Below are 27,201 nucleotides of genomic sequence, written 5' to 3' on the forward strand. Positions count from 1 at the left end.
TATCTTGCTCAGACATACAGATGGCAGTGCTGGTGGTAGTAGAAGGAAGGTGCTGTTACCAGTATGCTACTAGTTAAAACAGTGATTGGTCTGTGTTTACTGTGCTGAGCAGCCACAAAGTGGCAAACTAATCATGAGAAGATGGTAATATTTTGGTTTGATGTTCCATTTTACCCAAAGGAGTGCAGAAAATGTTTTTACATATTTTATATGAGTAAAACCGTCAATCACCAGCTAATTCATGAAGTATTATAGCCTAAAAACAACCCTGGCAAACAGGTGGTTATAGCTTACTGGAAATCCTGGAAATCCTCTTGTACCAGGTTGTCCCTAAAGAGAGGAAAAAAACCATGAGAGTGTTTAATATGCATCAGTCTGACACAAAGTCTGGAAAAGTGTAGTTGAGAGTAGAACAGCTATTTTTATGTATTTTGTAAATGGTGAATACACTGTGTGCGATTTCCTTCTGTGTACACGAGGAAATCAGATACTGAAAAATGTTCTGTCTCGCCTCAGGCCAGCGATGACTGTTTCAAAATCACTCTCACAGTGAAAATGTTATACTCATCCAACCCAGTGACATGACAAAATGCTAAAGCTGTTGAAGCATTTGTTTTGCCTCGGGTTGCATAACCTCCTGTTTTCCTCAGCTCTCTGTTTTTTGTTCACAACTGACTGACTCTTCTTTAAGACTTGGATTCTCCTGTGCAGAGTCTCTTCTGCAGCCTGTTATTTATTAGAAATGCCTATTACAATACAGGAAAAGTGGGCATACAAAAGGAGAGACTATAATAATGAACACTAAGAAAAACAGATGCCCAGGCTGGCTCGTTGCCCTCCTGTAAACTATAAACGGGGAGAAACATTCAACTCGTGTTGTCACCTGAGAACTTTGGTCAAAACAAGAGAAACCATTATGACTGGATAACTAGCCGTGAGCCCAGTTGGACAAGGATGGAGCGTCTGATAAAATAACAATGACTAGTGATCCCGTCTAACTTAACTTCCAATGCAATCGTTTACACATGCACTCTGCAATTATATAACAATATTCTGTCATGGAGCAGTGACGCAGGCGTGAATAAAGACAATTTGGCCGAGCCTACATAAATCCGTGCTCAGTACTCCACAAACCTGAAAAGTAAGGAATTGTCTAGTTTAATTAATAGAGCTGATCTGTTGGTGTCCACAAAACTGATGTGATGAGTTCTGCAACAGCGGTAGCTAATAAAGACGTTTGCTGCATAGACAAGCAGACGTGATTAAAGGGGTCATAGTTGTAGGGAGAGACACTTACAGGAGGTCCTCTTGGTCCAATGATAGACAGTCCAGGCTCTCCTGGTGCTCCCTATGAACAGACAGAAAGACAGGAAAAGGGATTCCTTCCTCTAGCACTCACATCTATAAATATTATCAGAGGGATTCAACAAAAAGGTAAATGGCTACAGCAGTTCATCACATACAATGTTTAATGTTTAAAGAAATGTAAAGCTGATGTGACACCAGTGTCTGGTTACTTGGGGTTTAAATTCTAAGCTGGTTTAAATTTGGCGATAGCGGGTAAACACCTGTGGCTACTGAACTAACTCCTCCTTGTTTAAGGGCTCTATAAATGATTAGACTTAATGGATTAAAATGTGCAGTAATGCATGAAGCGCAACCTCTTGTTTCTTCATATTTTGCTAGGAAAACGGGAGATACTTGCAATTACTTATTGAACTACTGCCTCTTGGACAACCTTCTTCCTTCTAGTTTCTTTGAATAGCATTCAGGAATAGTTCTCCACACTTCTTGAAGGACATTGCTTAACTCTGGTTCTGGTTCTTTTGCTGCTTTTTGTGCCGTTCTCTGTCACTCTGCCACTGATCATGTTCCATTGTGAAATACATTTGCAGTGTGGGATTACTGCCACTGTCATGGTCCTGGGTCTTTGATCCAGTGTTTTTATTCTGCACTCTTTATTTGCTCCTTTGGTTTTAAGAAATGTTTACATTCATGTGTGGGTGAAGCGCTGCTGAGGATCTCCTTAATCCCACTAGCCCGTCTTCCATGGAGGACGGAGAGTCTGCGGACGACAGGAACAACTCGTCTATCTCCGAGGGTTAGGTCACTGAGGTAAACAAAGAACGAGACTGCAGACACAAGCGGTGGAAAAGAGCTTCCTACGAAGGGTGGCTGGCCTCTCCCTTGGAGATGGGGCAAGGAGATTGGCCATCTAGGAGGGGCTCTGAGTAGTTGGAAGCTAAATAAAGCTGTGATTTTGAGTTTAATTCTGTCTGCTGAGTCCTGCATCTGGGTTCACTCTCTATTTGCCACAAAACTGTTCAATGACATGGGACATATAAATATAAAATGGTTGCCAATCGTACGCATTCCTGATGGCTAAATCAAAAACTGATTTAACTTTTTTGTGTTGAATAATTATATCAATATAATGCCCACTGATATCAGTTATATCAATGGGCAGCACGGTGGTTAGCACTGTTGCCTCACAGCAAGAAGGTCCTAAGTTCAATTCCACCATCAGGCCTTTCTGTGTGTTTGCATGTTCTCCCCGTGTTTGCGTGGGTTCTCCCCGGGTACTCCGGCTTCCTCCCACCGTCCAGAGACATGCATGTGTTTTGCAGATAGCTCTAGATAATTACTGTTGTAGCTCAACTTTTTAACATATTAGAGAACACTTTACATCCTGCGGCGGTCTATCCTTCAACCGTAGTATCTTGGCTGTTCCTAGGACTGCGCTCTTCTAGACAGAGAACTTGGATGTTGTTCCTGGGATCTGCTGGAGCCACTCGCCTACCTTGGGAGTCACTGCGCCGAGCGCTGCGATTACCACGGGGACCACCGTCACCTTCACCCTCCACACCTTCTCCAGCTCTTCTCTGAGCCCTTGGTATTTCTCCAGCTTCTCGTGTTCCTTCTTCTTGATTTTGCTGTCATTCGGAACCGCTACGTCTATCACTATCACATACGTCTTCCTCCGTCTACCACCACTATGTCCGGTTGGTTAGCCATCACCATTTTGTCCGTCTGTATCTGGAAGTCCCACAGGATCTTAACTCAGTTGTTCGCCACCTTCCTTGGGGGCATGTCCCATTTTGACCTCGGGACTTCCAGGTTATACTCGGCACAGATGTTCCTGTACACTATGTTGGCCACTTGGTTATGGCGTTCCATGTATGCCCTGCCTGCTAGCATCTTACACCCTGCTGTTATGTGCTGGATTGTCTCAGGGGCATCTTTACACAGCCTGCACCTGGGGTCTTACCTGGTGTGATAGACCCCAGCCTCTATGGCTCTGTGCTCAGAGCTTGTTTCTGTGCTGCCATGATTCGTCTCTGTGCTGTCTTTCAATCCAGCCACTGGTTGGATTTCTGGATGTCAGCCACCTCCTCTATCTGCCGGTGGTACATACCGTGCAGGGGCCTGTCCTTCCATGATGGTTCCTCCTCTTCCTCGGGTTTGTGCTGCCTGAGGTATTCATTGAGCACGCGGTTAGCCGGGGCAGTCTTCCTGATATACTCATGGATGTTTGTTGTCTCATCCTGGACAGTGGCTCTGACGCTCACTAGGCCCCGGCCTCCTTCCTTTCACTTAGCGTACAGCCTCAGGGTGCTGGATTTTGGGTGAAACTCTCTACGTATGGTCAGGAGGAGATAGAAGAATCAAGACAAGGGTCTTGATGTCAGTGGCTTCTATCTCCTCCTTTAGCCAGCAGGGTACCTGATCACAGGCAGGGCGTACGTGTTGATGGCCCGGATCTTGTTCTTACCGTTCAGCTGACTCCTCAGGACTTGCCTGACCCTCTGCAGGTACTTGGTGGTTGCAGCTTTTCTAGCGACCTCTTCATGGTTCCCATTTGCCCGTGGGATCCCCAGGTAGTTATAGCTGTCCTCTATGTCTGCAATGTTGCCTTCCCTCTTTTCGTTACCATCTGTCTACACTTCTCCAGTCCGAACGACATTCCGATGTTGCTGCTATACATCCTGGTGGTGTGGATCAGTGAATCGATGTCTTGTTCACTCTTGGCAAACAGCTTAATGTATGACAACTGCTCCATTCCACAGTTGGTATCCGTAGCCAGTCTTATCAATGATCTCACCAAAGGGGTCCATGTCTATGCAGAACAGCAGTGGAGACAGAGCATCTCCTTGGTAGATCCCTCAATTGATGTTTACTTGTGCTGTTGGCCTCTAGTTAGGACTGGGCAACATATTGAGTTTTTAAATACACTGATATATTTTTATACGAGATATGAGATGTGACAACATCGTTTATATCGATATAGTCTATGTTACGTTATAATGCCTCTCTTTCGTCCACTTTTGTCTCTACTCAACATTACTCTGCCTCGCCTCTCTCCTTCACTGAACACAACTCCCCCTCGCCCATCGCTTCACCTGCAGGCAACGACAAGATGGACACGCCAACTATCAAAGAGGAGCTGGTCGGTAAAAACTAAACATTTGGACATTGCTATTTTAGTGCTGGTAGCAGTGATCTCGTTAAAATGATGTTAACGCCATAACTGCATTAACACGGCAAATCTCCGTTAACGAGTTACCGCGGATCACCCCGTGCATGGGGCTGGACGGCGTCAACGGGTTAACGAGCTAACTGGGCTAATGTGTTGACGCCATCTAAAATCCTTTCATTGTCTCAAAACTCGACGGTGCACCTTATGTATGAATTCTGGTTGTGCTTGATGACCGCGAACCGATTTCATGTGGTACACGACGCTCAGCAATCTGTCAAAAATGTTTTAGGACGACTTTGCTAAGCTACGGAGCTGCACCGCTTGATGGATTGTTGGAGCATTACGGCTACAGAGGAGCCTCGCGGAGTGATACGTACTGTGCTTCAACGTAATATTACCGTATTGTGTGTGTATAAGGACCACAAATGGCACATATTAAGAGACATGGTTACAAAGAGGATTTCAAACTCAGAAGTTAAGAACAGAGCAGCTGCAAATCTGTCTGTCTTTGTTATTATGCTCAGTGTCTTTGTTTACATTTTGACTGCACAATTGTGAGCTCTTTGTTATGCACAAAAACAACAGTTTTATTTTATTTATGGAGCATTATTATTTAATAAAAAATGATAATTTATTTCGGAGTAATTCTTTTTATTTACATCTACGCTGTATGTTAATAAAAGTGCCTGTGTGAGATCTGGGACACAGCTTTGACTAAAAACTCTCTTTTTGTTCTTACTTTATGGTTTTAAAAAAATATTGAGATATATATTGTATATCGCCATCCAGCTAAGGAATATCGAGATATGAATTTTGGGCCATGCCACCCAGCCCTACCTCTAGTGTTGTTCACCGAATCCCCATTGCGTTACTGATGAAGGCTCTTATTGTCCTGTGGATCTTGTGCAGTTCATAGGCTGGTTATTGGTCGGGAGACTTCTGCATGTCTGTCATAAACTAGCAGCTGGTTCATTTGTGCTCCCAGCGGCTCATGGAGTACCGTCAGCTTCTTCAGCCAGTAGTCATGAATCATGTCAGGGCCTGATGCTGTCCAGCTTCTCATACCCTTTCTTGGATGTCTGCCACTGTGGTCCCTACTGGACTATTCAGGGAGTTTACTGTGGTCTCTTAGATTCACTAGCCACTGTGGATTGTCGTTATAGATTGGGTCCCTCTCCCACAGGCTCTTCCAGTTTTGCTCCAGCCTTGGTGGTGCTGTTATTGTTCCCTGCCACTGAGAGCACACCTTAGATCGTTCTGTGGAGTCGACCTGGTTTCTCCCCCTGCCTTCTCTCTAGTGTACCTCTTCAAGTGGCTGGACAAGGCTGTGAGTCTTTCCTTGGCAGTTTCCAAGGACTCTGTACTTCTTAGGTACCTTTTCTTTATTACACCTTTCTGTAGCTTCAAAGGTTTGCTAACTTCTCTCCATGCTACCTTGATCTTGGCCTCTAGTCTAATTCTCCATGGAGGAAACAGCTCCATGTGGCTTTTCATCTTGTAACCAAGCATCTTACAGACCACTGCTACCGTGGTGTTGATTAGCTGATTGGATGGTCGCAGTTGGTATCGTCCTTAGTGCTGTGTTTACATCTTCTAGTAAGTCTTCAGAGGGTACTTCACGCTTTACCAGAAGGTAAAAGTAATGATTGAAAAAGAGGGTTCGTTTAATTTGAGGTTGTTATCTGTTGCTTCCTTGGTGCTCCCGCTTTGGTATTCAGAGAATTTCATTTGTACAGATGAGAAGTCACAGGTTAGGGTTTGAATTTCAACCAAAACCAGGACCCACTCGGAGAAAACAAACCAATTGTTGTTCACAAGCAGACAAATGGAGTATGGATCTTATTTCATCCTAAATAAACTTTTTTTAATCCCACAAAGATGATTCTCCATCAGCTGTGGCTTTAAGAGATTACATGCATGTCTGCTTGTATAATTTAGGTATTCCTTCATTCTGTTTGTCCTGACAGCTACGGGAAGAGACGAAACACAGATCATTACCTACTGAAGTATATTCTCAGCCTACAAAGGTAAATATTTTGCACTGTGATCCATAAAGTAGCAACTCCATTGTCTGCTCCTCCGCACTTTATGGATCCTGATGATCAGGTTACAATTTTTGTGTGGCAATCCAAGGCTAAAATTATATTTTAATGACTGACTATTTAAAAAATGTATCGGCTAACAACCACATTTGACTCTCTGGTGTGTGTTGTTGCTTTTCCCCCTTGTTACACGTTTCAGCCAAGAATTCAGAGTGATGAGAACAAATCTGTATTTGCATCTGACAGATTGGAAGAGTTTGTTTGTTGACACTCTCCCTCTTTAGAGACACTGTGTTTAATGTTAAAACCCCACAGACTTATAGCAGTGGGAATAATGGTCACCAGTCTTTTTGTTCTTCTCTTCTCCAATATAAATAACATAATAATAGAAATATTTGGGGTAATATTAAATCTTCTACTTCTGCTGAGTGAACAGCATTTTAAATAAATTGTGTCCATCATAGTACAGAACACAGCAGAACCTTTAAACTCAGACTGCTGCGTTGACCCTCGTGCACACGGATCACCTGTTCTACCAAGTGAGCTAATTTAGCACCCTAGGATTTTGTCATGTACTCTGCCGTTGGCTGTATAAAGGTCTCCCCAGTTGGGGGACAGACTTAGGAGTCTTAAATTAGACTTTTCAGATGCTTGCGTAACAAATAGTTACTTTGGTGTTTGAGAGTGTAAAGACTTCAGGTGACCTAAGCAGGGTGGGAAACATTTACAGACCCACATGCTGTTGAAAAATAGAGATCCAAATCCCATCCCTGTCCATACAATGAAGTGCACAGTTATGCACCTCTACTTCCACCACCCACTGAGTCCCACCTTAGCCAAGTCTATTTATATTTCACTGCAATCGGCCGTGTTAATCACAGATGAGCAAAGTCAAAGGAGTCAAAATAAAAATAGAATTTCAGGATTAAGCTCCAATATTTAGTTAAAGTTATTTTTTTAACTGTGCTGAATAACTGCATTTGTATATGGACCATCTGATGGCATGTGATCCTAAACTTACCTTCTCCCCTGCGTGTCCTTTTAAGCCCTGGGATCAGACACAGCAGACACAGTCACATGCAAGTAGGTGTGTAGAGGGGGGAGAGACACAAGGAGAGAGAGAGCGAGAGAGAGGGAGAGGAACCAGTGTTAGATACATGGAGAGGGTTCATGCAGCATCTTTAGGACTAGTGACGGAGGTGGTGAAGCTAAAGGGAACTACTGTATATGTAAATCAAATGGAGGAAGGTGATATATGTGGCTTTCCTGAGAACAGGAAGGGTAATTAACACTGCCCCAAAATCACTGTCTGCCCTCCTCCACCCCTGGAAGCCCCAGCTCCTCCTCTCTCAGGAAAACAGGAGCAGCACAGGTGAGCACTACACCGCCACCTGTTTGACCCGCTGCCCTCGAGTTTGTGAGTTTGGAGGTCCCTCCAAACTCACAAACAGCCTCCTGACAGGCCTTTCTCTTATTTCTGTATGCATTTCTCTTGTTTTGCATTTATCCCCATTGACTGTATAGATTACTCCTATCTGCTAATTATTCCAACTGTTTATATCAACTATTTATATCTTACTCTGGCACAGTTGGTATGAAGCACCCACAATCATTTCATTGTTCATGTACTACGACAATAACGGGCTGTTGTATTTCGTGTGTGTGTGTGTGTGTGTGTACACTTAGTTTTTTCCATTCTGTATTGTTTTCCAGGGTGAAGTGATTGCACAGCTTGCATTCAAAGTAATGTAATACCTTCCATCACTGTCTGCTTTCCCTGTCAACTCTACGAATAAACAATCTCACACAGCGCTGTCAGAAAACTCCTGTCAATCAATATGTGCATCCATCCTTTACATTACTGCTACTATCATGTGGTATTTCTGCTAAATCATATCATTTCTGCTAAATTACAGTATTGCTGCTACTATGCTACTTTTCTACTAAGTTGTACTATTATATTATTGTGTATTAAGTTATAATTTGCACGGAAAGCTTATTCATCTCATAGCAAAGTGTAGTTGTCGCTGTCGCTGATGGTTTGTCCATCTCCCGTTAACAGCGACTGGAGCTGGGCAAGCTGAGAGACCAGCCGTTGGTTTCTGGTGGTTTGCAAATGTGGATAAACCTCTGGCCTTTCATGGTGACATGAGGGGAGAATGCAGTGGTCTGCTTTCACTGTTCTGACTTCAGTTAGTAGCCAGGAGTCGTATGGAAACACAGCTAGCATTAGGAAGTAAACCAGCTTCAGTGATTTAGCTTGGTAACAGCTGAGTGTCCTCTTGTTAATTACCTTGGCCAACATGTGTGATAAAGAGAGGATGGAGCTCCTTTATTATATAAGCAAGTAAACTTTTGACCATGATGGAGAGGGGACAGCAACTCTGACCTTCTAATAAAAGTCTAATAACCCATGCAGGTTGAGCAGGTGCAGGGTCAGATTAGCATCTATGAGAATGACTGAATGTGATGGGCTTAACCAGCTGTTTGCCAACACCCCACATATTTGAATCCCCCTGTTAACTCCACACACTATTCAACCATTTTAATTCAGCTGATTGATTTATCTTATTTTTTATTGACATTTTGAAAAATCAGGATGCAGACCTGTGTTTCTGATCGTACGAACAACTTCATAGATATGTGGTCGTCACAGAACACCCACCGCACCATTTATATGATGGTGACCATTAAACAGAATGAGTTCAACCTCAAATATCTGCTGTAAAGTGAATCCAGCTAACAATGATGGGAAACAGTTTTCTGCATAATAATTATTTTTACTTTTGATATTTTCTGCACAGTTTTCCAATAATGCGGTGCAAGAACACAGGGCTGCTGGAAAGCTATCACGCAAGCAATCTAAGCAGAAGGGGTTACATGCAGAGGATATGGGACCACACCCAACTCTCGACTAATGTCTCGACTAATGGCAAAACTAGTTTCTCAGTGTTGCAACATCTGGAAGAAACAACTGCTATCACAACTTGAAATTGATGAGGCAAAACAGCAACAGGGAGGCAGAACCTGAGGTCGGGGGAGATATCATCATCCCCACACTCTAAGATTGGGTACCAAACTCAGTGCGAGTGCATGAGCAGCTAATCTGAGAGATGGGCTCATGGCTGAGCTGGAAACCTGGACCCTCCATGGTTGATTACCAAGACTACATGAAGTCCCCTCTGAACTTTTGCTCAAAGATGTGAATGCAGCGGAAAATCCCTCCTTCGACTATCATGGAAACCAACCAGCTAATCAACACCACGACAGCAGTGATGACTGAGATGCTATAAGACAAGCAGCCGCAAGGAGCCGTACCCTCCATGGAGAAGGAGACTAGAGGCCAAGATCAAGGCAGCACGGAGTTAAGTTAGTGTGTTTTCCTTACGCTATCAGTGCTCCTACAAAGGATTTGAATGTTTCTTCCACCCTGGGTGGCTTGTAATTCAAAATGCTAGCAAAGGAGCTTCAAGAAAGCTTTGTTATCACAGTGCTGATCATTTACTTCTGCATTAATGCATACTGTTCAAAATAACTGTGATCTAATGCTGTAACGTTAATCCTTTTACATTTGTGTTGTAAGAGCTTTTGAATGTAACTATCACTAGTGCTGGTGATGCATGAACCCAATTCACTCACCATTCTCCCAGGAATTCCCATACTTCCTTTGCCACCCTAATGTCCAATGCAAATTAAGAAGGAACAGGAGTCAATAAGATGTTCTACAGGGATACCATGGCATTCAGACTTATTGTCTCTGCAACTCTCTCAACTACGCTAATCTCATTTTTCACTGATGCGTTATAGAAACAATGGTTGGTTCATGTTAGTGAGACGAATGTTAGCACATTTATATCCTAATGGAAGCCAAAACTAGAAAAGAGAATAACATATTTAAAAGAGCTTAAATGCTTTGTTCTGACATCAGTTAGTAGCCAGGAGTCGTATGGAAACACAGCTAGCATTACTGCTACAAAAGTTTTTAAAGTTTTTAATGTCATGGTATTCCTTTAAGGAAGATGATCATTTTTGTTACTCAGAATAACCAATTCAACATGCCATGCCCAAATTATGGGAGCAGAACGAAGATCACTGTGAAATTATCAAATGATCATGCCTCATTCAACACTGCAAAACTCAAGATGAAAGACGATGGAAGAAAGTTGCAGTAATCTCTTATGTCATTATGTAAAGTTATTAGTAGCCCCTGTTACTTTGTTACACTTTTCCATCTTATATCTCAGTGTTACGGTAAGGGCAGCGGGTTGAAAACCACCTGAGATAGGAAGTCATGATTGGGTGATTCGCCAGGTTTTAGTTTCAGATCAGGGCTTTGATTCCTAAATCGATTTTTACATGTGTGTAGTATAAAGTCTGATTGTTCCAAGATGATAGTGTAGTAATTTTATATTTACTAAATGTTCATCCAATGACATAAAGACACACTGTTGCCTTCCGCAGTCTAACGTAGGTGTTTGGGTTTTTTAATTTACCCAACTTTAACAAACAAAAAATCATAATGTTTCTTTGACTTAGTTGTGAGCTGACAGCGTGATTCTGCAACTATTCAATGCAATAATGCTTGTTAATAATTCCTGTTCAAGGTCCCGATTTAAATCAGGGCTTTGGGGAGAATCTGGCACCGCCAAGATAGTTTAATGTTTAAAGACCTGGAGTCTTTAAAGTGCCCAACATGATTATTTGCTGGAGCCACAGAGTACAACATTCATTATAGTACAGTGAGGTGAACTGGGTGTTTGGTAAAATCTCATCCAATTAATTTTTTGCAAAGAGGGAAATGTGATTGCTGCAACGGTCATGTACACCCTGTTTCTGCCTTTCCTAGTCAGGTACATGCAGCACACACTCACACTTGCATATATACTAACAGAAAACACATACACATACTTCCATATGTGTATGACACATTAAAACTAAGCTTTGCGCTGGAGAATGGACGTTTTAATCAAAAAGACCAAGAGCTGGACAGGTGCGCAATCACAGCACACAGTGTTACAAATGGATACTGTTAGGGTGTGCGATTCAACTGCTGTACTGACATCTCTTTTCATCATATAAGTGATAAAAACTGCAAAGTTCACTGCAACAGTACATCTGTACTGGTGTATTTGTATTCCAGGTTCTGTAAGGATGTGCACAAGTTGGCAGTCTAACCTTTTCAAACCCTGGTTTCTGGGAAACCTTTAAAGACTATTTAAAGACTATTAAGATAACGGTGTGTTATTATCTCGATTTTCATTAAAGTTTCATTAAACTGTGACAAAATCAACAAGCAACAACAAGTAGTAATTTGCACATTTCATTCTAAACTAGCAGCTGAGATGTTAATGCTCCATCACATCAATATGCATGAGGACACACAAAGAGACAGGTTAAAACAAAAGTTACCGGAAAGCCTGCTCGTCCAGGAGGACCCTGAAAAAGGCACGAGACAAAATTAGTATGACAAGAAGATTTCATTTTACAGACAAGATTAACATAATGAAAGACACCTGCACTTAATCAGGCCAGAATAAAACCAGTAGTAATGACTGGAGGGGCTGTTTACTACCTTACGGCAAGGGAAGCATTTATTTTCTTCACTGACAGCACAAAGTATCCTGCTGATGCACTAACATCACAACATTCAATGAATTAAATACAAAAAACTGTATGAACATAAGTTTTAATGTAAAACAACAGTTTTCACCACATAGCCTCATGCAACGGTTGTTTTTGGAAGAACTTGTAGTTTCCATGCTTCTGCAAAACAAGCCCTCTGAGATCTCCTTAACTGCCCTTGCTCTTGTTATTCAGCTAATCCAAGCTGCAGTGGAGGTTTCCAGCATAGTGACTTTCATTAAAAACAAATCACAAGGAACTAGAATACAATGGCTTTTATTTATGGGCTGGGACTAACAAGAGGGAGCAAATTTTAAAAAAGTCAAGTGTGTTTGGCTTTCACAAAGGAACTCAAACCAAGGCTTTTGAACAGCTCCAATAAAGAAAGAATACAAAACAAATGAGCTGGAAGTCAGAAGTGGAACAAACAAGAGGACAGGAGACGCTGTTCCCCTCACATTAGTAACTCTGGATGGAAGAACACTTGTTGGATTTGATCATTGATTTGAACGATCAGTTTGCATTAGGAATTTTGAGTGGCTTAAATATTGAGAGTAAAAAGTATCATCTATCATCAGCCATCGCCGGTTCGATCCCCAGCTCTGTCTGTCCTGGTCGTTGTGTCCTTGGGTAAGACGCTTCACCTACCGCCTACTGGTGATGGCCAGAGGGGCCGATGGTGCGATATGGCAGCCTCGCTTCTGTCAGTCTGCCCCAGGGCAGCTGTGGCTACAACTGTAGCTGCCTCCACCCGTGTGTGAATGTGAGAGTGAATGAACAGTGGAATTGTAAAGCGCTTTGAGGGTCTCGAAAAGCGCTATATAGATGCAATCCATTATTATTATTGTTAAGCGAAGCAAAACTGAAAAGTCAAACTTTACTCAACTCATTCTCCTTGCCTCCTCTACGTCCATACCATTGATTCTCTGGCAGCTGCTCTATTCTCATGTTCTGGACCTGAAAACAGGGTTTGATCTTTGCTTTCATCCTATAATACTGGACTTTTCTACAAAGGTTTCAACTTTTGTGTTTAAACAAGAGATAAAAGTGTGAACATGTTTATGCCTGTAGTGAGGGGTTTTACAGCCTTAAAACATCTATAATAATTGTAAAAAATTGGCTACTTCGCAGATCTCACCTGTCACGGGTTATTTTTAAATGAGGGAACACTGTATACGCCTACAAGTCTCTCCTGGGTTCCTTAAATATTGGGACATGAAATATGCTTTTTCTTAAAAAGCAATTAGTCCCATTGGGGCCTTCAGAGTATTATTATCCAACCACTGTGAGTTTAGAGAGTGTAATTAAAAGCGCTATAAAACACAATTAATGTGGAAAAACACCATTAAAGAGTCAGAACCAAAACAATCTGTAGCTAGTCCAAAATCAACAGGGTTGGACAGAACAATACTAATCATGAAATGACCAAATTGAAATGATACAAAGTCCTATCATTTTTCTTATGAGGAAGCTGATACAGGTATTGTCGAGAGTGTGTGAGGATTGGTTGGTTAAGGATGTCTGTGTACGTTCTCAGTCATCCAGGTCATCGTGATCTAAGGAGCTTGGAAAGAAAGCAACTGGACTTCTTTAAGTTTCTTGAAGACATTCCAACTCTTATAGAAGCTTCTTCAGTTCTAAAACCAAATGATGGTCAGCCCCAGATTATGAGCCTTAGTGCGAGTTGGCCCTCATCAGGGTTGTTGACCCACTCTTGATCATGTGCTTTATCACAGGAGCCAAGATGTGAAAAGGGTGTGGAGTATTATTAGCACAGGTTTCAGGTGAAACCATTGTGAGACCTTGCCTCACCCTATCATTTGAATTTTTGAGGTCAGCAGACACGAGATGTGAGTGGACGCTAAGGCGTCTGCGAAAGGATCCAAAAATTAGATTATAGATGGCAGCTGGTGTCGTAAGCCCCGCCCTCTGTTCAAAGATGGCCGCTCACAGTGGACACAGATGACTTCACTCCTCTTTCAAACCATCTGTCTTCTCTGTCCAAATTGTGAACACTGGCATTTTCAAAGAGTGACCTTTGACCTTTAGATGCAGATAGACAGCTGAGTCTTGTGACTGCGTGGTTTTTCAAATGTAGAGGTCTGAGCCCTCGTCACTGCTGTGTACTGTAGCATTGTCCTGTTGATAAAACCAGTCGTTACCACACAGATGAGGGCCCTCGGTCATGAGTGATGCTCTTTGCAACATCTGGACATAGCCAGGGGCTCCTTGACGCCCCTGCACCTCCTGAAGCTCCATAGAGAACATCTCAGGTGGGATCATGCCAGTAACGTTGGAAGCCATCAGAACCATCAAGGTTACCTTTGTTCTCATTAGACAATAAAACGTTCTTCTATGTCCCATGTTTGGTGCTCTCTTGCAAAGTCCAAACGGTGAGTTCTGCAGCGTTCAAGGAGACGAGGCCTTTGAAGACGTTTTTTGTTTTTGAGGCCCTTCAAGTCTCAGATGCCATCTGATAGTTATGGGCTCAGTCGGCACCAGAAACGCCCTTAATTTGGGTTGAGGATTGTCTTGACGGAGAGCCAGTTGGATCCTCCGGCTCTGTGCTGGTGAGATTTTTTTGGGTCTTCCTCTTGACTTTTTTGTTCCAACCCTCAGGATCATTTAAGAAATTCCAAATGTCTGTCTTACTTCCCATCTCAGCAGCGATGGTGCGCTGAGAGAGACCCTGCTTTTGCATTTCAACAACCCGACATTCAAAAAGAGAACATTTGTTTGCCATCAGAACGTCATGATAGTGTGACTACCTGACAGAAAATGACAACAAATCCACATTCTTGCACAGATTTGGCCTTTTAAAGCATGTGGTCCTAAACTTTTGATCTGCTGTAAAACAGCCTGTTTCACTCCCATTTCTTCTTGTTGCATGTTGAAGTTCTACTTGGAACCTTGTTAAGATCCAAACATTAAAAATATGAATCTTTGCCATTTTTCAACTGATCTTAAACTTTTGACCAGGTCCAGACTGTATTAGCAATTGAATCCATTGGCAACAACTCAAGGTTCAGTATCTTGCACTTCTCGCAGACTGGAGCAGCCAACCTTCCTATTAGTATGTCTTGATGCATGCTCAATCATCCAGGTAAGGAAATCCCAATAACAATGATTCTGTTCATCTGGACGTAGCGTTTTGTCACCCATCTAAGTGACTTCTGCAGGTTTCCAACCTTATAAACAGGACATTTGCATAAGGACTGAAACCAGCCCACTGTGAGGTCAGTTCCTTGATCATTAATATTTAAATTGCCATGACCAGTGATCAATAGCCATGAGTCCCATTCACAGAGAGTTGGGGAATGGCTGCAATCACAGCATGTAAGATGGTAACAGATGTACCCTTAGGCCCCCTCCTCGATTCAGAGATGGTCTTTCCCTTTTCACGTAAATGGCCTCCTTGACTCCGCCCTCAAACCAGCGTTCCTCCCTGTCCAGGATGTTACATCCTCATCATTGAAAGAGTGTCCACTGGCCTGTAGGTGTGAACAGACTGCAGAGTCCTGGCCTGACGAGGTCTCTCTTCTGTGTTCACTGATCAATAATCAGCCGTGTTAATGCCTCACAATTAAGCCATTAACTCCAATATTCCTCTGGCTCTCACTCTTCATCCCAAAATCTAACTACTCTCTGCCTCTGTTGAAGTGTCTCACATCCTGATCCTGCACATCATGCCCACGTCCCAGTCCACCCCCCCCGCCTTTTCATTGTTACTCTTGTGTTTACAATAAAACTCATGAAATCAATTACTGTCTTCTGTTTGGTGTCTCACCGTCTGACACTAAACTAACCTCGTGTGCAGTGCAAACGTAACATCAACAGAAGTAGCTGAAGCTGGAAGCAGTAATTATTACATCCATCCATCATCAGTTCAAAGTCATGTTGGTACTGGAACCTATGCCGGTGGCTAATTGTGTTATACATTTCCTTTGTTGTGGTTTTGTCTTCTTTCCTTGTTTGGAGTCGTGTTTTTTCATGACTTTGTAAAGCTCTAATTTCTCTGTGGCTGCTAAAATACTTCTTTATCTAAAACAAACGAGTTTTCCTTTTAATCAAAGCTTCAGTTTCAACTATTTGCCGACATTCAGCTTTTCCTGCACAGACCTGCCAGGGGCCACAGGTCTAAGCTCCTTTATCATCTGTACTGTTAAAGTATGTGGACAGGCAGAAGTTACACAATGAAACTACAGATTACCACCGTATCCAGTCAAGCTTTACTGGCAGCAGATGTGTTCCAGGGGATTGTCCGTTTCATCTACTTGTCACCAAAATGTAAAAATAATCACTTTGAGTCACTTCATCATGTGGAGGTCACACAGCATCTGGTGTACTTACTGGAGGTCCTGCAAGACAAAGGGAGAAAGAGAGAGCTCTAAGTTTTTATGCAACCATGACAAAGCTTCCAGTTAACATTAGCATAGGCTCCCTGTGTAGGCTACATCACAGGTAGTTCACCACAACAGTAGGAACCAGGCTTTTAGTTACACGTTTTACTGTCTGTCATGTTTCTGACATAAAATGAAACAAATGCTTGTTAAAAACTCCAAAATAATGTAACTGATTTTTGTTCTATGAGGTAATCAAACATAACTTCTTGTCACTTTTCAACACCACAAGACGCCAATTGTTGAGTTGTTTTCTGTGGAGTTACAGCAGTGGCTCATGAACACTGTAATCTGTACACAAGTAACCAGATGTGGAGATACAGAAATTATTTTATTGCTGCCATATAATCTGCATCATTATAATTGCATTGATAACATTCTTTACAGTATTATTTCATCTAATAATATTTCTCACAGTATTGATATTGCACTAAAGTTGTTTATTGAAGATGTTCATTTGAGGATCCTCCCATTATGTTAACTTTTATTACAAGTACGGTTAATTAGCCCCAGAGGTCCTGAGGGCTTGAAGTTTATTACCTTGTATGGAAGGTGTTATAGAAAAGTTCTATGTCTGCTTATAGCTATTAAAGATGTACAAGATATACGATTAACTGTGACTAATGTCTGGAACCTATTTTAATCTGTAATTGACGCCATGGGGGGGCGTGTACCCCACTGCTTTATAAGTATCCACAACATGTATTTTGGTCAGAAGACATATGCTGATGTTTTCTCCGGGCTGTTAATAAACTCATCGTTTGATTGCACTTTTCTGGGGCCTCCGTGGTTTGTCTCACTGCTCTACATTGATCGATTTCGCGACACAGATTAACCATAAATCAAATGCTTCATGTAAACATTCTGAAGGTTTCTGGTCGATCACACGTCACCGTTTTCTTCTAAACAAAGCGGATGAGTTAATCGGTGATCAATAGATAAATAAAAAATCTTTTGGCAATGCAAATAAGATTGATTGGTCAGAAATAGCATCTCTTTAGGGTTGCTAACCCTGTTTAGGGAAACCTAGTGCATGTAATATAAAATACTGTCCATGTCCACACATGGTAAAATTATTATGAAAATTCAACCCTTTCAGATTGTGCCAAGTTAATAAACTCGCATCACAGCCCGTCAGCTTTCATAAAACAGGCCTTTCACAAAAACCGAATTATGTAGAAAGAGCCTGGGATCATTCAACAAAAGCAGTTACGACCAAAACCAGACACGGGTCACTGAAGACGTCGTCATGACAGCCACAGCAAGATGAGGAAAACGCTCTGTGAAATGCAAATCCTCACTATTATTCCATCTATGTGCTCCTCAGACTGCTCCATCCACACTTGGGTGCCTGCTGTCAGTGAAATTCAAATCCATACGAATTAAATACAAATAGACAGTTTAGGTCTAAAATATACTGTTTATGTTTATTAAGTCACACCAGTTTACAGTTTGAAGCTCGCATAAGAAGATGTTGTTTAAAAGGTTCCCCACACTTTCTGTCACCATTGTGGCAACACAGCATGCAGTAGCCACCCCAAAGCTAAGGCACTACAGCAATTTAAAAAGTCTCACTCCTCTCATGGCATCAAAGTACACCACTCTCATTTTACACTGAATGTTTGGTCCACACAGGCAGCTTTATATTCTCACAGCTTTCACAAAGTCCTGTGTCTTCATCTAATTACAGGCACTACGTCAGAAAAATAACTGCATCTTTTCAGGGATGCAGAACAGACAGGGACAGCTCACTAAAACAAACACCGTCAACATTTAAAACTAAACATTGTCCTAAATGGTGAATAACGTAAATGCTTTATGACTTTCTCCTATTACAGGGGTCTGACAGTAAGTAAACTTCAGTTAAAACTGCATCATTTAGGGCCACAAAGAGCCAACTGTTGCTTACTGTAAACACCCAGACCCTTTAAATTTAGAGGATTTTCTATTATGAGATCTGGGTAACAAAGTCAAATTACGGCTGCTCCAGTCATTCCTACGATTGTGTTCCACATTTTTAAGGTTACCCTTTACCTCCCTCTCTCTATTTAAGGGTGTGGAAAGCAAACACGAAGGCGAGATTCTTGTTGCATTCTGGCCTGCCATCACATCCTGTTGGCTGGACCCACTCACCCAGGGGACATGGTGTAGAGCACCTTGATCCAAAGGCACTTTGAGAGGCCTGGGGGAAGTGGGCTCAAATATAGCACATGAAGTGGCGCCCGTCAAACGAGCTCTGGGCACAACATGAAACAAAGTTTACAGTCATAAACAAACACGCACACGCACGCACACACACACACACACACACACACACAAAAAGTGGAATTTATTTGACTGCATTGAGATCATATTCCAAGCCTTGTCCTCTGCTGAGTTTAATCCCAACTATTGCTAACACCTGTTGTTTATGCTGATGTAAAAGCAGTGGCGGTTAGCTATGGTCAGAAATAACGATCTAATATTGCCCAGCAGCGTTCAGATTCACGGGTGTTTCCCTTTCTCTTGTCTTATTAGACTCAGTCATTTACTGAAAAGTCTTTCACGTTCTTAAAGTAACTATGCAAAAATACTGAGACTCGCTGCTATAATAAGATTTAAAACCTTTACAAATTTTGCCCCGTGCGTGTTTAGTTTGAGAAAATGTGCATAATTCAACACTTTACCTTAATAAAATCCCTTTATTCTCAGTTTATTGTTTGATAAAAAGTAATATGATGACTCTGTCCCAGAATATTGATCCAAGAATAGCCTGTGCAGTTTCAGTTGTCTAAATATCCAGATCCAAAACCCCACTTCCACTCCTGATATACCCTGTAGATCCACTGTTTCTCTCGTCAAACCACACAGTAGCAGCCATTTTTTGTTGGGCACTTCCTTTGCTCTTTCCCACCATCTGGTTGCCTTTGTTTTCACCAGCTTCACTGGTCGGTAACCTGGTGTGTCATGCACTCGTTGCTATAATAAGATTGAAAACCATTACAAACTGGGGTCCTAATGAACTGTACTGGTGGAGATGTTGGTCTGTGTTACTAAATCCCACTGACATCAAAGGTGAAACAAAAGCCTGTTTGTGTGATCACCCTCACAGCCAACCAATGATCACTCAACTACACATTTACACATTTCTGCTTTGTTAATTCACTTTCATGCTTAAAGGATTTTCTGCAGCAGTTGTCTGAACAGCGAACGTCTGTCAGCCTGACTCAGCTCCTCGTCAGAGCAGTAAAACGACTCCATTTGAAATCCCCACAGCCCATACACCCCTGAACATTTGAGTCAAATCACAACTACACTTCCCTCAAAGTGTTTATTATGTGAGGGATATGCCCTACAGTAATACGTAGAAATCAACAACAACAAACCTATGACCTCCTTTGGTGCGAATGAGAAGAAAAAAACTAGAAAATCTGATAAAGAAGCAGAGCAAATGTTACTGTGTAACTAGTCTGTAACGAAAACATTAAAACAGACGTTTGATTGTATTATGTGAAGCCTCACACCCTCATTTTTAACAGGACGAGACTCAACCTGGTATTTAATCCAGGCATTTACAGGCTCAGTGCAGCAGTGAGTCAAAGCAACAGACACTACAGACATTATTAAACAGCAGTGTTTACGTCACCCCGCTCTCAGGGATTACACCTTTCACCAGCACACCACTCACATTCTCGCTTGGACTAAACTTCAGCCATCGTGCACCAGTGTCCATCTCTGTGAGTCACATCAGAGATTTAATACCTCTTTACTTAAAATCAAGAACTCTGTTAACTGGGGATTGAATTTAGAAAACCTGCCAGTAATATCTCCAAGTGTTCTTTGGGAAGATGGAAAGGTGGGACAAAATAATATCTCACTGTTCTCATAAGGAAAATAAAGCAAAAACTAGAATTAGAAAAAATAAATTAATCTGCCTCACCACACAAACATATAATTAGCATCCCGAGAAACTAAAACTAGAGTTAAATGACATAATTCAGGAGAAAAAACACTTTCTAGTTCAAAAGACTCAAATGAAAAAGACTCAAACGAAAAAGACTCAAACGAAAAAGACTCAAACGAAAAAGACTCAAACGAAAAAGACTCAAACGAAAAAGACTCAAACGAAAAAGACTCAAATGAAAAAGACTCAAACGTCTCTAAATTATCAGGGAAAAATAAACCATCACCAATAGGTGTAAAAACTCCACGAAAGTCGAAACACGACGGAGGTCTAGAACATTTTTACTACTATTTCTCTTCTTATAGATGTTTCAGATTGGATCTAATCAAGTTTGCTCGACAGCCCAGACCTAGAATAAGCTTTCTATGAGTAAAAATCTCTAATCTGCCTGTCATAATCCCAAGTATCAATGATCATAACTGCTTTAAAAGCCTTAATATAAACACTGGCTGGAGGGAATTTCACTTATTCACTGTAAACTTATTTGGAAAACCCAGATATGTGCCAGAAAATAAAAAGCAAAAATGGTACAAAAAAAGAATGAAAATGTTATTCAAGATGGAAACTTGATTTCATTTCAGTAGGTTTCTTAAACACAAACAAATGAAATACATGATTCAGGAGAGATTTAATCTCAGCCAACTTTTTAAAATGTCAGTGCCCCCAACTCATCATTCAATCTCCCTCCCAAAGTGGGAGCAAGAGCTTTTCATCGATGCAGATTTAAACTTCTGGACACAAATACGTTTTTGTGTAGACAGGTTTGACACAATACTCTGACCATTATTGTGCTGCTACATCTGCTGGACACGAGAAGTTTAAAGAGACAAAACCAAACCAAGGCTCACAATGAACTGTTGTTGACTCGTTTATGTGAACAAATATGTACAAAAGAACTTCCACACACAGTGAAAGAAAGAAAGACGTAAGAGATTTTACCCAAAAAGTGGGAAAACGTATTTTTCTCAGCACCTTTGGCCAGGAAGCACCCAACTCCCACAGTGTAACCCAAGAGGGCCTCATTTGCTATAAAATAACCTTCAGGAGTCCACAGCCCTGCGTCATGAAAACCAATGCGTTATACAGCTTGCACTTCCTTTGTACAATGTTACCAACCAAAGGATGTGGTAGACAGGAAAATGGAAAGTCAAGCAAAGACAGATGTTTGGATACAGAGAAAGAGGAACGTAATTCTTCCACTTTCATGTTTCCGTATCATTAAGGTGGATTCAAATCTATCCTGTGTGGATTGGAGCCGTTTCCCAAAGCAGAAGAAGAGGCATGGAGTCAAAGTAAAGGCAGAAATATGTCAACAGACTTAACAAGCGTCTTTCTTAATGCTTGAATACACTCTGTAATAATAGGATGAGCACATGGTATATAAGCAGACACCAGAGGATCGGGAGTTGTGCCGTGGTGTTAACTCGCAGGTGAACGTAAACAGTAAACTCTCTCCACAGATAATAGAAATGGACCTTAATCAGTTTACACCGGCAATGCTCAGAAACAGTCTGTTTATTTAGTGATGGCAATGACGATGAGGGCGACATCCTCAAAACTGGAGCACTACGTAAAAAGGGCAGGGGTGTGTGTTCGTGGTCACGCCCAGCAGGTGTGCGGGCGGCAGTATAACGCTGCCACGCCACTTCAAGTCACTACTGCGCAGACTCTGGCTCCAAAAGGACGGCTCCCTCAAGCAGGAACTTTGGTTTCATTTAAATTTTCAATGGGAGGAAGTGCAGCAGGTCGGCCATCATTTCTACAGTCATTGGTTTCGCCACAGTTTGGTCACGTGACCGACTCTCTAGCCTGGCGGGCAAAACATTACTCCATCGTGACGACCAATAGCAGACAGATCAAAGGTTTTTTCTCACCTGTCTCAGTCCAAGACTACGGTGTCATCTATGATGAGAGCATATCCAAAGATATGAACTTTCACATTTGGGGGTGATCCACATCTGACCTGTAAGGCAGGGTTAGGAGGTGTGTTCACGCGTTGGTGACATAATCTACGCCATCCTAGCATCTCTGATAGCACAGAAACCACATGTCTGGCTGCTGCCAAATATCCTTGGGCAAGATACTAACCCCATGTCTGCCTACTGGTGGTGGTCAGAGGGCCCGGTGGCGCCAGTGTCCGGCAGCCTTGCCTCTGTCAGTGCGCCCCAGGGCAGCTGTGGCTACAATGTAGCTGCCATCACCAGTGTGTGAATGTGTGTGTGACTGGATGTAGTGTGAAGCGCTTTGGGGTCCTTAGGGACTGAGTAAAGCGCTATATAAATGCAGGCCATTTACCATTTACCATATGTCATTTCGGCTACGTTAAACTGTAAGACGCTCAAAGGATGGCTGGAGGGCAAAGGAACAAAGGACTGGTGGGCGTGTCCCAGTAGCTCTGACATCACAGCTGCACGTTGTCTGAAAGCCAGGTTACCATGAAAATTCGAGCACAGCACTCTCTTATTTCCTGCTGGGCTGTAATCCTGGCTCTTGGTTCATCCTGAGACTGGACCAGCAAGAGGCTGGATGGCAGCGGTCGGCTAGCATCAGACAGTCCTCTCTTACCTCCCGGTGCTCACTCCTTTATATAGTTTCAGTCTATGAGCGTCATCTTGATAGAAATCAAAATTACACATTAAACAACATTTTTTTAACTCAATAACCTCAACAAAGTCTTACTGTAGCTGTGAAATGTTCTGGATAAGAGATAAGAGATAATAATTATACGTAAGTCACTTATCATCAGTCAATAATGTTGGAGTCACGTAACACTAACAGGAAAAGCGAGCATGTATAATGGACACATATTTAGACTAACAATGAGTGACTCCGTGAGAATCATTAGCTAACATTAACATTACAGTGTAGTGTTGTGCTCCACATCATATGAAAACAATGAAAAATGAGTAAATAAGCAATACAATACAAGCTAATGCTACTCAGATGCCAGTTTAAAGTGTCTTCAGCTGCTTTTTGAAACAGACTGAAGACTGGAAAGCAGAGAAGTCCAACAGTGGGGACGCCAACATAAAGGCTCAGCCTTAGTTTTTAGTGTAGCTTTGAGGACGGACAACAAGATCAAAACACCGAAGAGTCTGACTGGAAAACTCTGCTAACACAGAACCAAAAACGCTGGCTCCATCTGCTCATATCTGTCTTTATATCTTTCAGTGCTGTGGCACATATCACATCACGAGCACCAACGTGTCTGGAACCTCAGTCTCCCATGCAACACAAGACATTGTTGTGCCAAGTTTAACAATGATGTGGTGCGAGGATTTAAAGGAGCAATTCATTTTTAAATTGAGTTACCAGGCAGGAAAAATGGTAGCTGACAGACTGCACTATTCAAGCTATTAAAACAGAAGCTTAGGCAGAAAGATAGAGACAGGGAGGGAGGGGAAAACCCTAACAACGGTTTTACCATATGTGGGATGTTGGTTTTTCTCCAGCCTGACACTCTGCACTGCTCTGAACGTGAAAACTGAAAAACAATCTTTGCCTGTGAGATTCTGCCTCCAGTCAGTCAGATTCAAACCAAACTGTGCAACAGAAAGAACATATGAGAGTTTCACTGCAAACTCCACATACTGGGACAGATCACTCTAAATGGATAATAATTAAACTGGAGTCCATACGACGAGGAGAAAACGCCCCCCTGGCACAACTCTGTGCACTTTATAAATACACTCAACAAAAATATAAACGCAACACTTTTGTTTTTGCTCCCATTTTCCATGAGCTGCACTCAAAGATCTGAAACACTTTCTACAAACACAAAGGAGCCATGACTGTCAAGTATTGTTCACAAATCTGTCTAAATCTGTTTTAGTGAGAACTCCTCGTTCGCCGAGATCATCCATCCCACCTCACAGGTGTGCTGATTGGACAGCATGAATATTGCTGTCCAATCAGCAATATTCTGAGACCTGTGGCAGTCTCAGGCACACCTACTGCCCACAATAAAAGGCCACTCTGAAATATGCAGTTTGATCACAGCACAATGCTACAGATGTCGCAAAACCAGTCAGTATCTGGTGTGGCCACCATTCTCCTCACACATGCAACACATCCAATGGAGATGTGTTGCATGTGTGAGGAGAATGGTGTGCATTGGGCATAGAGTTGATCAGCTTGTTGATTGTTGGTCCACTCCTCTTCAATACTTGTGCAAAGTTGCTGAATATTGGCAGGAACTGGAACTCGCTGTCGTATACGCTGAGCGTCCAAACATGTCTGGTGAGCATGCTGGCCATGTAAGAACTGGGATGTTTTCAGCTTCCAAGGAATTGTGTACAGATCCTTGCACTGTGGGGCCGTGCATTATCACGCTGTAACATGAGGTTATGGTCATGGATAAATGTGTTCATTGTCCAGAACCCCACCGCCACCACGGGCCACTCAACCCACAACGCTGACGTCAGCAAACTGCTCATCCACACAACGCCACACAAGCTGTCTGCCATCTGCCCTGAACAGTAAAAACATCTGTGAACAGGACACCTCTCCAACGTGGCAGACGCCATCAAATGAGAGCATTCGCCCACTCAAGGTGGTTAAAGTGACAAACTGCAGTCAGGTCCAGACCCCGATGAGGACCACGAGCATGCAGATGAGCTTCCCTGAGACGGTTTCTGACAGTTTTTGCAGAAATTCTTTGCTTATGCAAACCGATTGTTGCTGCAGCTGTCTGGGTGGCTGGTCTCCACCTGTCGACCATCCTGGAGATGAACATGCTGGATGTGGAGGTCCTGGGCTGGTGTGGTTACATGTGGTCTGTGATTGTGAGGCCGGTTGATGTACTGCCAAATTCTCTGAAACACCTTTGAAGACGGCTTATGGCAGAGAAATGAACATTCATTTCACAGGCAACAGCTCTGGTTGACATTCCTGCAGTCAGCATGCCAACTGCACGCTCCCTCAAAAGCTACGACTTCTGTAGCATTGAGCTGTGATCATACTGCATATCTCAGAGTGGCCTTTCATTGTGGGCAGAAACACCTGTGCAATGTTCATGCTGTCCAATCAGCACACCTGTGAGGTGGGATGGATGATCTCGGCGAACGAGAAGTTCTCACTAACACAGATTTACACAGATTTGTGAACAGTTTGACAGTCACGGCTCCTTTGTGTTTGTAGAAAGTGTTTCAGATCTTTGAGTTCAGCTCATGGAAAATGGGAGCAAAAACAAAAGTGTTGCGTTTATATTTTTGTTGAGTGTAGTTTGGCTACCTCTGCCCTCCCACGTCGTTGTCGTGTTTCAGCGAGATCAAAGCAAAGGTTGCATTTCATCTTCTGTAGATACACAAGAAAACCTTTTCTTGAAACATCAAACTTCTTAAAAAAAGAAAAGAAAAACAAAGTGGGGGCCACTGTAAACCTGGACTCCTGTCAGGTTTCAGAAGGGTGGGAAAAGCTGGGACTGCCAAATCACTCACTGCAATCCTGCGTGGGCTTGGAAATCAAAATGATATAACACTAATGCTACAAGAAAACAAGAGCCGGGTTATTGGGCTTATTTTATCAGATAACTGTAGCGGGTGTGGTTTGTGGCTCCGCTGCAGGGGGGAGGTGGTGTCTGGCTTCAGGGGCTCGGGGAGGCAAGCCGGCACAGCTGGTAATAATTGTTTAATCTCGCCTTCCTGATTTAGTAGCACGACGGGACCTCGAGAGGACAAAGGATGTGCAGAGTGGCCTGTAACGAGCACTGGAAATAAAAAGAAGTCACAACTGTGTGCTGTTGTGTGTGTGGTAACTGATAGGTGTTACAGTGGTGCCACAACAACACGTCTGACCTACAACAACTTTGACAGTAAACAGAAACTTTATTAAACTGTAGAAAGAGCAGCTGAGAGCCGGTCTGTGGCTCCACTGCAGAGGAGGTTGGTGCAGTGAGTTCAGAGGGCAGTGCCAGGGAGGCTGCCAGGACAGCTGGGCTGATTGGCTCATCGAGCTCTTCCTATATTTTAGGAGTTCGCTGGTACTGGAGGAGAGAGTTGTGCTGGGAGCAGCTGAAAACTGCACCAGTAGTCTGATCAAGTGAGCACTATAAATAAAACGGCACCACACGTCGGGTCCTTCAGTCACACAGTCCATCTGCAATTTAGCATTTCTGTGTTTGCTGTAATCAAACCAGCAGGAAACGTGTTCTGATTCGTCAGGTAGCTTTTTTGTTATTTGAATTGTTTCATATCCATCAATTCAAGCCAGAGTCCCCAGAAAGAACCCACCAAACATGAACTCCACACAGGGAGGCCCCAAAAAGATGGTGGAGTCGAGCACCTTCATGCTGTGAGAGCTAACCACTGTGCTGAAACGATGGCATGAATAATAACGATGATGTTACATCCTCTGAACTCACGTGCACATACCGGGCACAAACAGTTAAACTGATGTTTGCCTGAAAATTCAGTTGGATTCAGTTTATATAGAGTCAAATCACAACAATGGCCCTCTCAGGGCCGTGCACACTGTAAGACCCTGTAACAGAGATAATTTATTATGATTTATTATGATAATCTTATTGAAAGGCTGCGAATCTGCCCAATGAACATTTGCTAATTTTAACTAGAAAAGCACTCAAGAACACTTTCCAATAACAAAAGCACAGCATGGATGAAATACCAGTTGAACCATCACAGAATTAAAAGACAATACATCATAAATTTAAAATCAAAAGAATAGCTTAAAAAGATGCATGTTAAAGACAGGGATCAA

General features: G+C 42.5%; 2 protein-coding genes and 1 long non-coding RNA gene across 3 annotated transcripts in view; 1 reads left to right on the plus strand and 2 right to left on the minus strand.

Moving 5' to 3' along the window:
* Positions 1-12,000, minus strand: part of LOC146504726 (uncharacterized) — a 61,588-nt gene extending 49,588 nt beyond the window's left edge. Inside the window, exons 1-5 of the mRNA XM_085183407.1 lie at positions 11,929-12,000; positions 10,159-10,194; positions 7,541-7,567; positions 1,298-1,348; positions 295-330 (exon numbers count right to left, since the gene is read on the minus strand). Coding sequence (XP_085039533.1) covers positions 295-330; positions 1,298-1,348; positions 7,541-7,567; positions 10,159-10,194; positions 11,929-12,000 — 222 coding nt within the window. The remainder of the gene's footprint in view (positions 1-294; positions 331-1,297; positions 1,349-7,540; positions 7,568-10,158; positions 10,195-11,928) is intronic.
* Positions 1-27,201, plus strand: part of LOC146504724 (uncharacterized) — a 236,660-nt gene that overhangs the window by 64,897 nt on the left and 144,562 nt on the right. The window lies entirely within an intron of this gene.
* The window catches only part of LOC146504727 (collagen alpha-1(XIII) chain-like), a 42,845-nt gene continuing 28,203 nt past the window's right edge, over positions 12,560-27,201 (minus strand). The window contains exon 3 of the mRNA XM_085183409.1: positions 12,560-16,499. Within this exon, the coding sequence (XP_085039535.1) occupies positions 16,468-16,499 (32 nt within the window). The 3' untranslated portion in view covers positions 12,560-16,467. The remainder of the gene's footprint in view (positions 16,500-27,201) is intronic.

This window comes from Neolamprologus multifasciatus, chromosome 13 (assembly GCF_963576455.1).
Source record: "Neolamprologus multifasciatus chromosome 13, fNeoMul1.2, whole genome shotgun sequence".
Classification (NCBI taxonomy): Eukaryota; Metazoa; Chordata; class Actinopteri; order Cichliformes; family Cichlidae; genus Neolamprologus; species Neolamprologus multifasciatus.